The sequence below is a fragment of the Thamnophis sirtalis genome, unplaced genomic scaffold (assembly GCF_051295495.1).
Source record: "Thamnophis sirtalis isolate CommonGarterSnake01/CBP01778 unplaced genomic scaffold, rThaSir2_p1.2 scaffold_15, whole genome shotgun sequence".
NCBI classification, from domain to species: domain Eukaryota; kingdom Metazoa; phylum Chordata; class Lepidosauria; order Squamata; family Natricidae; genus Thamnophis; species Thamnophis sirtalis.
In genome coordinates this window covers 9922160-9938178 of record NW_028261395.1, presented here as the reverse complement: position 1 = coordinate 9938178, position 16019 = coordinate 9922160, and the positions used below count along the sequence as shown (strand labels likewise).

General features: G+C 42.1%; 1 protein-coding gene across 1 annotated transcript in view; it reads left to right on the top strand.

The window, feature by feature from the left end:
• The window catches only part of MCU (mitochondrial calcium uniporter), a 159599-nt gene that overhangs the window by 116231 nt on the left and 27349 nt on the right, over positions 1-16019 (top strand). The window contains exon 2 of the mRNA XM_087701843.1: positions 13329-13398. Coding sequence (XP_087557969.1) covers positions 13329-13398 — 70 coding nt within the window. The remainder of the gene's footprint in view (positions 1-13328; positions 13399-16019) is intronic.

The following is a 16019-nucleotide window of genomic DNA, read 5'->3' as shown; positions in this document are numbered from 1 at the left end:
TCTTCTTAAATATGATTTATTTATTTATTTTTACTTCAGAAGTTTGATGACCGTTGTACAAACTAATCCAACCTAAATGTAGAGGAGGAGAAGAAGGGGGGGGATTTAAAAAGAGCAGAGGAAAAAGAAAAGAAAGCATGAAGAAAACATAAAGAAAGGGATGGGAGGGAGGGAAGGAAGGAAGGAAGGCACTTTATGTTGAAACAGAAAATATTATATAAGGAAGAAAATGGAAATAACTTAGGAAGGAAGGAAGGAAGGAAGGAAGGAAGGAAGGAAGGAAGGAAGGAAGGAAGGAAGGAAGGAAGGAATTGCACTTAATATTGAAGGAAAAGAGAATGAAGGAAAAAGTATTGGAAGGATTGAAAGAAGGAAGGAGGAACAAAGAATTACACTTAATATTGAAATGGAAAAGAAAATATAATGAATGAAAGAAGAAGTATAGGAAGGGAAGGAAGGAAGGAAGGAAGAAAGAAAGAAACAAAGACTGTTGAAACAGAAAAGATAATATAAGGAAGAAAATGGAAAGACGTATAGGAAGGAAGGAAGGAAAAAAAGGAAGACAATGTTGAAATGGAAAAGAATATAAGGAAGAAAATGGAAAAAAGTATAGGAAGAAAGGAAGAAATGTACTTAATATTGAAACAGACAAGGGAATGAAGGAAAAAATATTGGAAGGATTGAAAGAAGGAAGAAAGAATGGAAGGAACAAAGACAATGTTGAAATGGAAAAGAATATAAGGAAAAAAATGGAAAAATGTTAGGAAGGAAGAATTACACTTAATATTGAAACAGTTGAATATAATGAAGGAAAAGGAAACAGGAATAAGGGAGGGACAGAGGACTTCAGCTCCCAGAATTTCCCTGGCTGAAGAATTCTGGGAACTGAAGTCCACCCCTCGTAAAGTGACCAAGGCTGGGAAAAGAATCCGCACTAGGGACAATGCAAGCTATGCTTCACCCCGTCAGTCCATCTTAGCGTGCAAGAAAGACATCAGACAACGCCATAGTTGCTATGGTAGCATTTGGCTATGCGCAGCGATGCTCTCCTGGTCTTTATGGGTGGGAGGGGGGCAGTTGAGCTATGATGCTAATCCCCTCGTGGGAACACAGAGGGTGGGAGAAGAGAACCAAAGAACTTCAAACTCCAAGGTTCTGGAGTGGAGAATAAGGGGATCAACTTTGTCTAAATGATATTGACATATAAAGAACGGTTGTAGGAACTGGGTATGTCCAGTTTGATGAAAAGAAGGACTAGGGGAGACATGATAGCAGTCTTCCAATATCTCAGGGCCCAGGGTTGCTCCAAAGAAGAGGGAGTCAAACTATTCTCCAAGGCACCTGAAGGCTGGACAAGAAGCAATGGATGGAAACTAATCAAGGAGAGAAGCAACCTAGAACTAAGGATAAATTTCCTGACAGTGAGAACAATTAACCAATGGACCAACTTGCCTCCAGAAGTTGGGAATGCTCCAACACTGGAAGTTTTAAAGAAGATTTTGGATAACCGTTTGTCTTAAGTAGTGTAGGGTTTCCTGCCTAGGCAGGGGGTTGGACTAGAAGACCTCCAAGGTCCCTTCTGTCATTCTATTCTACGATTAGGGGACTGGAGGCTAAAACATATGAAGAATGGTTGCAAGAACTGGGTATAATGAAAAGAAGGAATTGGGGAGACATGATAGCAGTCTTCCAATATCTCAGGGGTTGCCACAAAAAAAGAGGGAGTCAAGCTATTCTCCAAAGCACCTGAGGGCAGGACAAGAAGCAATGGGTGGAAACTAATCAAGGAGAGAAGAAACTTAGAACTAAGGAGAAAATTCCTAACAGTTAAAACAATTAACGGAACAGCTTGCCTCCAGAAGTTGTGAATGCCCCAACACTGGAAGTCTTTAAGAAGATGTGGGATAGCCATTTGTCTTAAGTGGTGTAGGGTTTCCTGCCTAAGCAGGGAGTTGGACTAGAAGACCTCCAAGGTCCCTTCCAAATCTATTTCTATTGTATTCTCTATATTCTATTCTTTCTCTGTTCTATTCTAATCTCTTCTGAACTAAATGTTTATCTAGAACTCAAATAAATAGCTGCTTTTTGGTTTTATTTTTTTAATATTTATCAGTCTCTCTTTTATTCCATACTTCTGGTTGAAAGACTATTCTATGTCATGCTAAACAAATGCATATTCTAGTGGCGGCGGGAGCTTGTTGGCATCTTCAGCAGCAGCCCTGCCTCCTGTGAAAAAACCGAAGATGGAGCAGATCCACGCAGATGACGTTGCTGCAACATGACTGGAGGAGGAATTCTGGGAGTTGAAGTCCACAAGGCTTAAAGCTGTCAGGTTTGAAGACCCCTGGGTTTTTTTTCCTAAAGGGTTAGGGGTGCGAGGGTCTTGTAACTTGACAGCTTTAAGACTTGCACGCTTCAATGCCAGAGTTTCTGAGCCAACATTTTGGTTGCTAAGCAGGACCGTTGTTAAGTGATACTGATATTATATAACACTTTTAATTAAGCGGGTACCTTGAATAAACATAACTTTGAGTTTCAAATAATACTGATTTCGTTGTTGTCTTAGGTGACATCTGTGAAAAAAATTCAGGTGCTCAGGCATGAAAATGTGCCGCTCAAACACTATACTTTTCCGCTCACACTGAAAAAAAATTAGAGGGAACATTGGTTGGTGATTACCTATAAAGTTGTGTATTGCATCGGCCTGATGTTTCCTCTTCACAATGGGTAGACTAGGCCAAAGCCATATGGGCCAGTCCCTTACATTTTCCAGGACAGCCCCGCGGCTGGATCCGACCGGTTCCACCACAAATGCGCGAACGACAAAAGCACGCCTGACTAAACCGCGGTGACAAAACCGCGCCGACGAATGAGCGCTGAAGCGCGCCGACAACAGCGCGCCGACAGAAGCGCGCTGTAACATAACCCTAAACCTAAACCTAAACCTAAACCTAACCCTAAACCTTACCTTAACTTAAATCGCGCTTCTGTCGGCGCGCTGTTGTCGGCGCACTATTGTTGGCGCGTTTTTGACATCGCGGTTTTAGCGCCGCGGTTTTGTCGGCACGCTTTTGACGTTCGCGCTTTTGTCGGGTCACGGATCCGACCACATCACAGGCCAGATCCGGCCCACAGGCCTTGTGTTTGACACTTCTGGTGTAGAGCTTTATCACACTCACGATTTGTACATTCTATGTTCCCACTCCGATTCCGGCTTTGGGGCTTGTTTTCCTAAATGTCAGTATCAGCACTTAAACATGTCAAATGCTTTAATCTAGCTGTGTCATAAACACTATTAATATATTAAAACCAGAAGGTCTTCAGTTCTCCCTTAACAGCACATTAAGTGACATCTGATCCGAGAGAAGATACAAAATATAACATCAAAGGGATTTACTGAAGATTCAGCATATATCTTTGTAGGAATGTTACTTTTCAGCATATCCACCATCCTTTAGGATGTAAAACATAATACGATTTTGAAGTTATCTGAACAGGTTCTGTTTTTACTTATAGCACAGGTCCCATTTGTTCTCCTAACAATGTTACCCAATATTCGTTTTATTTAGATCTCGAATACATTTCCTCTCTGTGGCACTTTACACATAGTAGAAATGAAGTTATTAAAAATTCAAACTGCACGAAAGTAACTCTATAGACACATTGTATGTGACTATCTTTAAAACTATCTTTGAACCCCTTCAAAAATAATATGTAGTCTAACTCATCCCAAATATATAATATTGGGAATTGGAGTGAAGGAATTAAAATGTTCTTAAATGCTTTTTTTTTTTTTTTTTTAGTTATCAAGCATCTTCATTATATTATTGCTACAATTGAGTTGTAGCTTATTTGGCAAGAAAACTTGGAAGAAAAATTGTAATTCTAGTTGTGATTCACTGTCCACATTTTTCACTTGTCCTTAAACACATCACTTCACCTTAAATGGTAAATTCTGGGTATTCAGAGTCCCGAGGTAATCAAACTATTGGAACAGACACTCAAAAGGCAAGAACTGTAAACAAGGATGGCTTGCAGGATTGAAAAGACAGTTATGTGTTGAGAATGTTTTAGATAATTCCTAGCTGAAGTAGAGCTTTATACCCTGTTTAGAATAGAATAGAATAGAATTTTATTATTTGTATGCCGCCCTTCTCCGGGAGGACTCAGGGCGGCGAACAATTCAAGGGGGGAAAGGGGGAACATAAAAAACAAAATACAAATAATAAAAGTAAACAACAGTCGCACAACCATACATGTCGAGAGGGGAGGGAACTCATCACCCTCAGGCCTGCCCGCAAAGCCAGGTTTTGATGGCTTTCCCTGAAAATAAGACCTCCTCAGATAATAAGCCCAATCGGGCTTTTGAGCGCATGCTCTAAAATTAAGCCCTCCCTGAAAATATTGCAACAGAGCAGCAGCCATGAGGTGACCATGCTTGCTGCCTCCTGCACCTCCAAAATTATAAGACCTCCCCAAAAATAAGGCCAAGTGCTTATTTCGGGGGCGGGGTGTCAAAAGAAAATAAGACCCTGTCTTATTTTCGGGAAAACATGGTAATACATAGGAATAGGACATAGGAATCAGCATTTGAATGAGCTGAAAGTACATTCTGTTGCCTGAATGTTTTGGGATTGGAAGGAAATATATACTCAGTTCTGCGCTCATTTTGCTATTTCTCCATTTAAAAAAGGAGAATATTATCTACTGATTGTTGTATGAATTTTATATTCATATATACAACACACATGCATATACAAAATATGTTTTATCAGCGTACTACTCTGTAGTCTTTGAATGAGCAATCTTCCGCAGTCAATGTAACATACAAGTGATACTTTTTTCAGCATTTTCTTTCAGATTCAAGATAAAACCAGTTTTCATATTCCATTGAAATCCAGCTATCAGAACAAACAGGTCGTTTCCTGTAAAAATTCAGTGGAAACAGGAACTGCATAATTTTAAAAACTTTCTGTTTGTATTATGTTGACTTTTGAAATCTTAAATATTGCCCTGAGCTGATATAATAGAAAGAAAACCACTCTCTGTCATCAGAGCTATTGTTGTTATTTAACTGAAATTCATTAAGTAGTAATGGTTCAGGGTGTGTTTTTTTTTAAAAATTCTTAAGCTCTATACATAGTTTGTTAAATTACCCATATTAACCTAATGACTGCTACTTAACAAGACATAAACTCACACACAGAAACGTGCATACGTGCGTGCACACAACTGAAGTGTGGTTTTGCACACCATTTACTTGACAGTCAAAGACTGCTTCAGAGCAAAGCTTAGAGCAATCCCTAATGTTACTGGGATTATAGCCAAAAGATTGTGAGGTACTGCTTGTCTGAGCCAAAAATTGATTTTATATTTCAGAGTGGAGTGCTTGGAAGCACAATTTTTTCTTTCTTTCCTGCCATAGGCAGTTAATTGGCTAAACTCTAGAGCAGTAGAACTGAATTCGTTTTTGAGGATCTACATATAACATTGTACTATAAATATTTTTAATTTTCTTATAACTAATCTTTGCCTGTAAGTACTGCAAGTAGAATCGCTTCAGAGGTTTTTTTTATATATATAATTTTTATTTTATCAATTTCATATATACATTCACAATTATATGATCTCATAACTGTTATTAATAATATGTATTTATAACAATTTTTCCCTACAGTTGACAATATACTTGAAGATTGCTTTCTTAACATCCCATAGATCCATCTTATCTTACAACGGTCCTACTTCTTCTTCCCTCCCTTCCTCTTTCCTTCCCTCGTTTCTTCTCTCCTACTCCCCTTCCTTCCCTCCTTCCTTCCCTCCCTCCTTCCCCTTCCCTCTTTCTCTCCTTCCCTCCTTCCTTCCCTCCTTCCTTCCTTCCCTCCTTTCTTTTCTCCTTCTCTCCTTCCTTTCCCCCTTCCTTTCCTCCTTCCTTCCCCCCTTCCTTCTCTCCTACATTCCGTCCTTCCTTCCCTCCTTTCTTCTCTCCTTTTTTCCCTCCTTCCTTCCCTCCTTTCTTCTCTCCTTCCTTCCTTCCCTCCTTTCTTTTCTCCTTCTCTCCTTCCTTTCCCCCTTCCTTTCCTCCTTCCTTCCCCCCTTCCTTCTCTCCTACATTCCCTCCTTCCTTCCCTCCTTTCTTCTCTCCTCTCCTTCTTTCCCTCCTTCGTTCCCTCCTTTCTTCTCTCCTTCTCTCCTTCCTTCCCACGCTTCAGAAGTTTGGTATTTAACCAACTGTGTGTCAATGCTAGATTTTGGTCCTAAAATAAGAAATTGGGAAATATACAAAATTATCCCCAGGGATTTTTTTAGAATATGTTCATCAAGTATGCTAAATATTGGAAGCAACTGCAAACAGCGTGTACTGCTCGCAATTACCATATGTAAACATGTAAGTGGGTTTCACTCTATCTAGTAAGAGTATGAATATACTGCAAAGAGAAATATAATTTGTTCTCAGCCAGGCCTAACTCATGGGAAATGTTGGAAGGCAAGAATCTGTAGCTTCTTTGATACAAATGCAGCATTATGCTGTGAGGAATGCAAACATTAGTTTCAGAGTCTTTTGAAAATCAGATTTACATCCTGATTTTCAGTTAAGTTTTAATCATGCAGTAATTATTCAGCGTGGCCTGACATAAGCGCGAACGTCAAAAGCGCGCCGACAAAACCGCGGCGCTAAAACCACGATGTCAAAAGCGCGCCGACAGAAGCACGATGACAGAAGCGCGATTTAAGTTAAGGTAAGGTTTAGGGTTAGGTTTAGGGTTAGGTTTAGGGTTAGGTTTAGGGTTAGGTTTAGGGTTATTTTTAGGGTTATGTTACAGCGCGCTTCTGTTGGCGCGCTGTTGTCGGTGCGCTTCAGCGCTCATTCGTCGCCACGGTTTTGACAGCGCGGTTTTGTCACCGCGGTTTAGTCAGACGCGCTTTTGTCGGTCGCGCATTTGTGGTGGAACCATTATTCAGTGCAGTTGTCGGTGCATAGCCATAGATGAAAATTTAAGGGAATCGGGAACAAGGAAGGTGAAATTACTTATTAATACCATCGGGAAGTAGCATTGTCGTTAGTTCCTCGCACTTCCTTCAGAAAAGACATTGAAAGAATGTAGTCTGAAGCGCCTAATCTAATGGCGACCCCCAACACACAAAATGCTCACATGCTCCCAGTTAAAATTTATTGAGCAGTAAGACTTGCTGAACCACTTTGGTAGAAAAGATTTCCCATTAGATATCCACATTAGTTTGCTGGTTGTGCGTATCTTTAATTTTTTAAAATTCCGAATAACATTTCATATGAAAGCAGGTAACAATATAGTTATCGGTATATTCTGTAATTCAAAAGTGAATTAATTGGCTGTCTCTGATCGAAACAGGCCAACATATACAACTTAGAATTTTTGAAGTAGGGCAAGTAAATTTTTGAAGTAGGGCAAGTAGAGCCGAGGTGGCGCAGTGGTTAGGGTGCAGTACTGCAGGCCACTTCAGCTGACTGTGATCTGCAGTTCAGCAGTTCAAATCTCGCCGGCTCAAGGTCGACTCAGCCTTCCATCCTTCCGAGGTGGGTGAAATGAGGACCCAGACTGTGGAGGCAAGTTGCTGACTCAATTTGCTAAAAATAAATAAATTGTAAACTGCTTAGAGAGGGCTGAAAGCCCTATTAAGCGGTATAGAAGTCTAATTAATAAATAATAATAAATAAATAAAAACAGTATTACCAGGATAGAAGACTACAATTAACCATATTAGAGTTTCCAACAATAAAGTGCTCTTCTAAAAATAACTCTTGTTAATCCAAAGAATGGAATCTGAAAAGCTTTTAGTAGTATGGTAGCTTTTGATAAAACACCCCCCCCTTTTTTTTCAAGCAAGGCGGTAAACCTACAAGATCTGTGCTGTTTTAAAATTGAAACACTCATTTAAAATGTTAAAAAGTGTATTGTTCCTAGTTCTTGCTGGTAGTATATATTTACTAATAATGTAATATATATAATACAACAAGACCAGCATATGTTTTCATAGATTTTCACCGGTGTAGGTATGCTGGTCTTGTTGTATTCAGGTCTTTTCCCGTGTAAGATTGAGATTGTCTTGGCAACGTTTCGGCGAGGTCTCACTCGCCATCCTCAGGCTGGTGTTTTTGGCTTAAAGCGTGGCTGGAGCTGCCGTCTTTCTATAAATCTTGGTGGGTGGGTGTGGAGTGCTGGCGTTGTTTCACCAATCATGATACAGCCACACATCCAATCAATCCACTTACTGAAACAAAGCCAGCACTCCACACCCACCCAGCAAGATTTATAGAAAGACGGCAGCTCCGATCACACTTTAAGCCGAAAATTATATATATGTGTGTGTGTGTGTGTGTTTTATTTGTGCTGATAAATAAATAAAGGGAGACTAGTATAGATCTATTTCAAGCTATTTAGCTCTCATCAGCTAGCCATACCCTTACTGGGATTCGAACCTGTGCTGTATTGCATCTTAGGCAAACGTCTTAGCCATTATGCCACAGGTCTCCTCCTTATCAGCTGAAGCCAGGGAAGAAGGTATATATTTAGTGTCACAACCCCTGGTATATATATATTGTGTGTGTACGTGTGTGTGTGTGTGTAACAACCGGTTTGGTGACCTCGTCTTTGTGCACGCACTCCATGCCCACTCCACGCGTGCCTATGCTTAACATGTGCTTCATGCGCGTCAGCAGTTTTAACAAAACTCACCTTCCACGTTACTTCTGGGGAGTAAGACAGCTGAGGCACTGCAATCCACTCTGCTGCACGAATCAGCTGAGAGGATATAGGTAAGTAAAGCGCAGAGAGGCAGGTGGGTGGGCCAACCTGATCGTCAGAGCGAACCGCTTTGCTCCCCAGTTGATCGTCGGAACTACTGGTTCACCTGGTTCACTTGAACCAGTCCGATCCGGCTGAATCACACCCCTGAGAATATGCATTATTTTCTCCTTCTGGCACAGCAGAGGCTGTTGCAAGGAAAATATTACCTAAATGAATATGGACCAATTTATAAATTAGCCAACAAGACTTTTAAGTGAATTTTCCTGCATTGACTATGTCTTAGTGTCCTTCATTATTGAAGCCCACACATTTCTGCACACTTTTTATATTACACACTTCTTATTTTAAACTTACTCCTTCGTGAGTCTTCTGGAAGATGGGATGAACAAAAATGTTGCTCAACATTATAATAATATAGAGATGCTCTATCTAATACATTGAGGAGAGAGAGATTGATTTACCCTCCACTTTGCTCTTTAGAGTGCTTTAAATGTATGTATTTATTCCAGTTTATTGGTTGCCAAAGTCCAAATAAAACAGCGGCCATTAAATATACAAGCAAGCCCAGGTCTGGAAATCAAAGCCAGATTTCCAAGGCTTTTCTAAGAGTGAGAACACCATCCTTATTTCTAGTGTTTTGCTGTTCCAGTGGGCGGTTGATCCTATATTTATATAAAATACCAAGAAGGTTTCACTTTGACTGCTATTAGAAAGCATAATGCTGGATTTGGACAATTAGCAAATGTCTACGAACTGCTATATTAGTGATGTGTTCTCCCAAACAGTAAAATGTCTGAAGTTCAGATCCTGTGAAGTTCAGATCCTGTGCAAATTAGAGGAACTTGTATTTTTTCAATGCTAAAATAGTTTCTTCAGTCCCGACAATGGTGGATGGTGTGCCACATTAAAGTACTTTTTCATAACGTTGGGTGTTTATTCTGAGTAAATATCAACGGCTTTTTACTGAGACAGTTTTCCTCGCTTCAGCTATATTAATATAGATGATCTTACCAAAATTTAGATTTCAGCACAGTCTTTTTGGAGAAAAGAAGAAGTAAACCGCAGAATTTATGAAAACTGTATTAATTGTTTTATTCGTAAATAAGCATTTTCAAAATAGGTCTCATATCTGCCAAAGAATGTTTAAGTGTGCAAGTGTAGGCTTCATAGAATGGGATGGAGCGAGGGATCTTAATATTTAAGAATTTGTGGCAAAGGAAAAAAAATGACTTGCAACAAGTCCTGTAGTTGTTGGCTTGTTTTTGCAAAACACACATTTATTAACAAGTCTTTGTGGAAAGGTTTATTTGATCACTAGCCCCAATGTATGAAAATCATGCTATACGTAACAGATGCATATGACTTTAAAAGGCAGCAAGCTTTCACCTGAATTATTTGCCAGCTCCATATATTTTGTGATGTTGTTTAATTCAATAAACAAGGCAAATATGTGCAGTGAATACAGATTTATCAGTATTTCCTAGTGTTCTTATTATTTTCCCATTGTAATTCTATTACAATGTAATAGAATTTCCCATTGTAATTCTATTACAATTCTATTACAATTACAATGGGAAAATAATAAGAACACGACTGTTGAATATACCCCCTCCTCAGTGGCGGGTTTCAAAAAATTTTAGAACCTCTTCTGTAGATGTGGCCTGCTTTGTGGGAGTGGCTTGCCAGCCATGTGACCAAGTGGGAGTGCCAGTCATGTGACTGGGTGGGCATGGCCAGCTTGTAAAATGTGGTGAAACTCACTTAACAATGCTCTTGCTCAGCAACCAAAATGTTGGCTCAGAAACTCTGGCATTTGAAGCACCCAAGTCTTAAAGTTGTCAAGTTACAAGACCCTTGCACCCCTAACCCTTTAGAAAAAAAAAACCCAGGAGTGTTCAAACTTGACAGCTTTAAGACTTGTGGACTTCAACTCCCAGAATTCCTCCTCCAGTCAAGTTGGCTCAGGAACTCTGGCATTGAAGTGTGCAAGTCTTAAAGCTGTCAAGTTACGAGACCCTTGCACCCCTAACCCTTTAGAAAGAAAAACCCCAGGGGTGTTCAAACCTGACAGCATTAAGACTTTAAGGTTTAGAGAGGACTCTTAGAGGCAGGCGGGGCGATTGGTGAGCCAGCCAATCAGTGAGCGGCGGGTGGGGCAAGCGTGGTGCGGACGGGCGGGGGGAGGGAGCTGGAACCGGTTCTAAACGGCACGGTAGATTTGTGGAGCCTCTTCTATAGAAGAGGTTAGAACTGGCAGGAACCCACCCCCGCCCCTCCTCCTCTTTTAGAAACCACCTTGGTTAAAAACCATTTGCAGATACAACAGTAATGAATGGTAATAAGAAATTATTTTCTGGCCATTGTGCTCATTTACAACCAATTTCCTGGGCATGCTGGAATGGCTGCTTGGTATGAACGCAATAGAATTTCCTCCCAGAATTGTGGCTGTTCCATCACTGCAGGTTTTCAAAAATAAACTGGACAACCATTTAACCGGGATGGTATAAGGCAGTGATGGGGAACCTATAGCATGCATGCCACAGGTGGCAAACTGTCGCCCCAGCTCAGGTCCACCACGCATGAGTACGCCTCTCCTGCCAGCCAGCTGGTTTTCAGGTCTCTGCCATGCGTGTGCGTGGGGTGGGGCACATGTGCATGTGTTGGGGGGTTCCACCACAATACCGCGAAGCCCTTATCCGCGGAGACATAAGCGCGAACCCTAATCCGCGCCGTCCGAATCGCTACAGCAAATGCGACCTTACTGCGCTGACATAAGGGCGGTGGGCAAATCCGCGCCTTCTGAAGCACTCAGCACCCTAAACCTAACCCTAACCCTAAAGCAAACCCCTAAACCTAATCCTAACCTTAATTTAAATCGGCTTTCTGCCGCCGCGCTGTTTTAAAGCGCCCTTCTGTCGCCGCGCTGTTGTTGCGGCGGTGATAACACGCGGTGATGACGTCGTGGCTTTAGCGCCGCGGTTTTATCACCGTTATTTTGACGAGCACAGTTTTGTCGTGCCACGGTGTTGGGGTGCACATGCTGGGGCGCACACACATGCGTATGGTTGTGTGCACATGCACAGGGGTGATGTGCACGCACAGGGAGCAGTGGAGTTGCAGTGGTCGTGCGGGAAGAGTTACGCGTGCATTGCATTATGGGTATGTGCATGTGCTTTCGGCATGCGGCGACAAAAAGGTTAGCCATAACTAGTATAAGGTCTCCTGCCTTGAGCGGGGGATTAGACTAGAAGGCCTCTAGGGTCCCTTCTGGGCCGTGGCCCGTGGGGCCACCCTGGAAACAGCAAAGGACCACAGTGCCTCTGTCAGTTAAAACTGAGCTCAGGAGGGCTGCACGCGGACTTCTGAGCTCTATTTTCGGTGGCAGAAGGTTACAGGAGGCCGTTGCAGCTGTAAACGGAGCTCGGGAGCCCATTTTCACTGGAAGAGTGCTTGGGCCACCACAGGTGCCCCCAACGTGAGTGACATCGATCTGGCCACACCCATCCTGCTCCGCCCCCGAGGTCAAACATAACCTTGATGTGGCCCTCAATGAAATCGAATTTGACATCCCTGCCCTGCTCTGTGATCTAATGAGATTAACACCAGCATATGAGAGATTTTTATCCAAATGAAACAACAGTAAACAATGATCTTCACATCATCTCTTTCTTGGTCATGTGTCCACTTAGTGACCATTTCATTTAATAGCCTGGTCACCTGGAACAGAAAGTGGTCACTAAACAGAGAATGGCAGTATATGCCAGTCCTTGTTTTTCTATCCATTTCTAACCCATCCCATCAGTGCAGCATTCCATTCTTGGTTCTGTCCGATATTATAAAACGTTTCCGCCTATGAATGCCTTTTCTCCATTTGCTAACTCCAAATAGAAATTCATCCCCAAAGTACACTTAAACATTTCATGTCCACCTAATTTGTATTTGTATTGTATTGTATTTATTTGTCTTGTATGCCGCCCACTCCCGAAGGACTCCGGGCGGCTCACAATAGACAAGGGTAGGGGGAAGACTAGACAAAGACAACACTTTAAAAACAAAACCACAACATTCACAATTTCCGCGGGGCTGGATGTTTCACAGGCCCCCCGGCCTGCTGGAGCAGCCAAGACTTGGTGGCTTTGCGGAAAGCCGGGAGGGTCGTAAGGGTCCGGATCTCGACAGGGAGATCATTCCAGAGGGCTGGAGCTGCAACAAAGAAGGCTCTCCCCTGGGGGGGTCGCCAGCCAACATTGGCTGGCGGATGGAATCCGGAGGAGACCTAACCTGTGAGATCTGATCGGTCTATGGGAGGTAATTTGCCTTTTAACAATCCGATGATCAAAAATGAAAGGTATGAGAAGTGGTTTAGGAGAATATCTACACATCCAATGATGGGTTTTTCTTCCATTGTTAAACTGGGTTTCCTCTCTTCCATGCTGTAGTTGTTAGGAAGATAGCAAGATTAAGTCTCATGGCATGGGTCGTCTGAAGCAGCCGAGCATTTACTGTTTTAACGGGAAAAAAAATGCTCTTTTTTTTCCTTAGGCGCACCAAAGATTTCCTCCTTGGCAGACTATGGGAGCTGTCTATTGCAGTACTGTAGCGCCCTCTAATGGTGAGTACCAAATCTATAAACCAACCTTTAGAGCAGTGTTTCTCAACCTTGGCAACTTGAAGTCCTGTGGACTTTAACTCCCAGAATCCCCCAGCCAGCATAGCTGGCTGGGGGATTCTGGGAGTTGAAGTCCACAGGACTTCAAGTTGTCAAGGTTGAGAAACACTGCTTTAGAGGATTTTTGTTCCAACGCTCAAGGAATTTGTTTTTTTAGTTTAATTACTTGTACTTTTTAAAATGAAAAAAAAAATTGAAAGAGGAGATTAATTTAGAGCCGGTATAGTTCTTGGTGTGTGTGTGTGTGTGTGTGTGTGTGTGTGTGTGTGTGTGTGTGTAAAACCCTTTTCCTCTTCAAAGAAATAAATGAGGCATCTTGCTCGCTTTAGTCTTTCCACAGTACTGAATTGCAAAAAAACGGTGCACCGTTATTGGGGGTTGCCATTTGTTTTTCCTTTCCATATTCTGCTTTGTTAAAGATATTTCTCCACGGCTATTTGTTCACGACATTAAAAAAAAAAAAACCCAAATCATTCCTTTTCTAAGACAGCCTCTTTGTAAGCTGTAGGAAGGCTGTTTGGAGCTTCTGCCTTTGTTCTGAAGGTCAAGTTTCTTTTGCAAACAGCCTCCCGCACATCTGGGCTGCCGCTTCGCCTTCAAAAGCCAGTTTGTATATATTCGGTGCGGTTATTACAGTTCTGCATTATTTCAGTTTTGCAAATATAGCCGTGGATGAAATTTTCCAACACCGGTGCTTTTTAAGAACCTTTGCTTTGTTTTCAGCATCTCGAGTTGGATTTGAAATGCAGATGTGATCTTAAGCTGACAGGTTTCTGCTTTCTCTGCTGCGCATTCATGAGGTCACCTCACCTAGCATGGGTGACTTAAGGAATAATGGTTGAGTTTCTGAACCAAATTCTTTCAATGGTATTTGCTTCTTAGTACACCTGGTTCCACCACAAAACCACGGTAGACAAAAGCGCGCTCGACGAAAGCGCGTATGTGACGTCATCACAGCGCGACGAAAACATCGCGCTATGATCGATAAATGTAAAAATAAAGCGATAACCTTACCCTAACCCCCCCAAACCTAACCCTAAACCTAACCCTTAACCTAAGCCTAAATCTAACCCTAACCCTTAACCTAACGCTAAACCTAACGCTAACCTTTAACCTAACGCTAAACGTAACCCTAACGCTCTAAACCTAACCCTAACCCTTAACCTAACCCTAAACCTAACCCTTACCTTTATGTGAATCGGCTTGGTTTAATTTTTTATTTATTTCAATTTTTAATTTTTTCCGTCGCGCTGTGATGACGTCAAATGCGCGCTTTCGTCAAGCGCGGTTTTGTGGACCGCGGTTTTGACGGGTCACGGTACACCTTAGTACACCTTAATCTGAATTTAAGAACGGTTGTGGTCACGCTCTGTGAATGTTTGTCCTGCTGTCTGTCTGTGACTCACCTGGTTGTGGAAAATGCTGCAAAATAACCAGGTGAAATGTGAAATGTTAAGACATGGAATCTATACCATCCTGTTAGAATATTATAGCAGATAACTTATTTTCCAAAGCATCTGAAGACAGGACAAGAAACTAAACCAGGGGAGTAGCAACCTGGAATTAAGGAGAAACTTCCTAACAGTGAGGACAATTAACCAGTGGAATAGCTTGCCTTCAGAAGTTATGGGTACTTCATCACTGGAGGTTTTTAAGAAAAGACTGAACAGCCACCTATCTGATATGGTATGTTGATCACCAGAGGTGGTATTCAGCCGGTTTGGACCAGTTCTACTGAATCGGTAGTAATGATTCTGCGTAGTTTGGAGAACCGGCAAATTGCACCACCGGCACTCACATTTTCAGTGAATCAGTGGTGGAAATATTTGAAAACTACCACTGGAGATCACCGTGACCCGTCAAAACCGTGCTTGACTAAGCTGCGCCCGATTAAACCGCGTTGCTGATGTCATCAACAGGGCGACAACAGCCAGCACGGCGAAAGAAGGGCGCTTTAAATAGCGCTTTGAAAGCAAGCAGATTCAATTTAAGGTAAGGGTTAGGGTTAGGCTTAGGGTTAGGTTAAGGGTTAGGGTTAGGTTTAGGGTTAGGTTTAGGGTTAGGTTAAGGGTTAGGATTAGGATTAGGTTTAGGGTTAGGTTAAGGGTTAGGTTTAGGGTTAGGTTTAGGATTAGGTTTAGGATTAGGTTTAAGGGGGGTTAGGTTTAGGTTTAGGGGTTAATTTTAGGTTTATAGCAATAGCAATAGCAGTAGACTTATATACCGCTTCATAGGCCTTTCAGGCCTCTCTAAGCGGTTTACAGAGAGTCAGCATATTGCCCCCAACAATCTGGGTCCTCATTTTACCCACCTCGGAAGGATGGAAGGCTGAGTCAACCCTGAGCCGGTGAGATTTGAACCGCTGACCTGCTGATCTAGCAGTAGCCTGCAGTGCTGCATTTAACCACTGCGCCACCTTGGCTCTTAGTGGTTTAGCGTTTATAGCGTGCTTCTGTCTCCGTGCTGTTGTCTCCCTGTTGATGACGTCAGCTACGCGGTTTCGTCGAGCGCGGTTTAGTGGTGGAACCGAGATCACATGACCATGGTGGCGGCGATGCAATGCT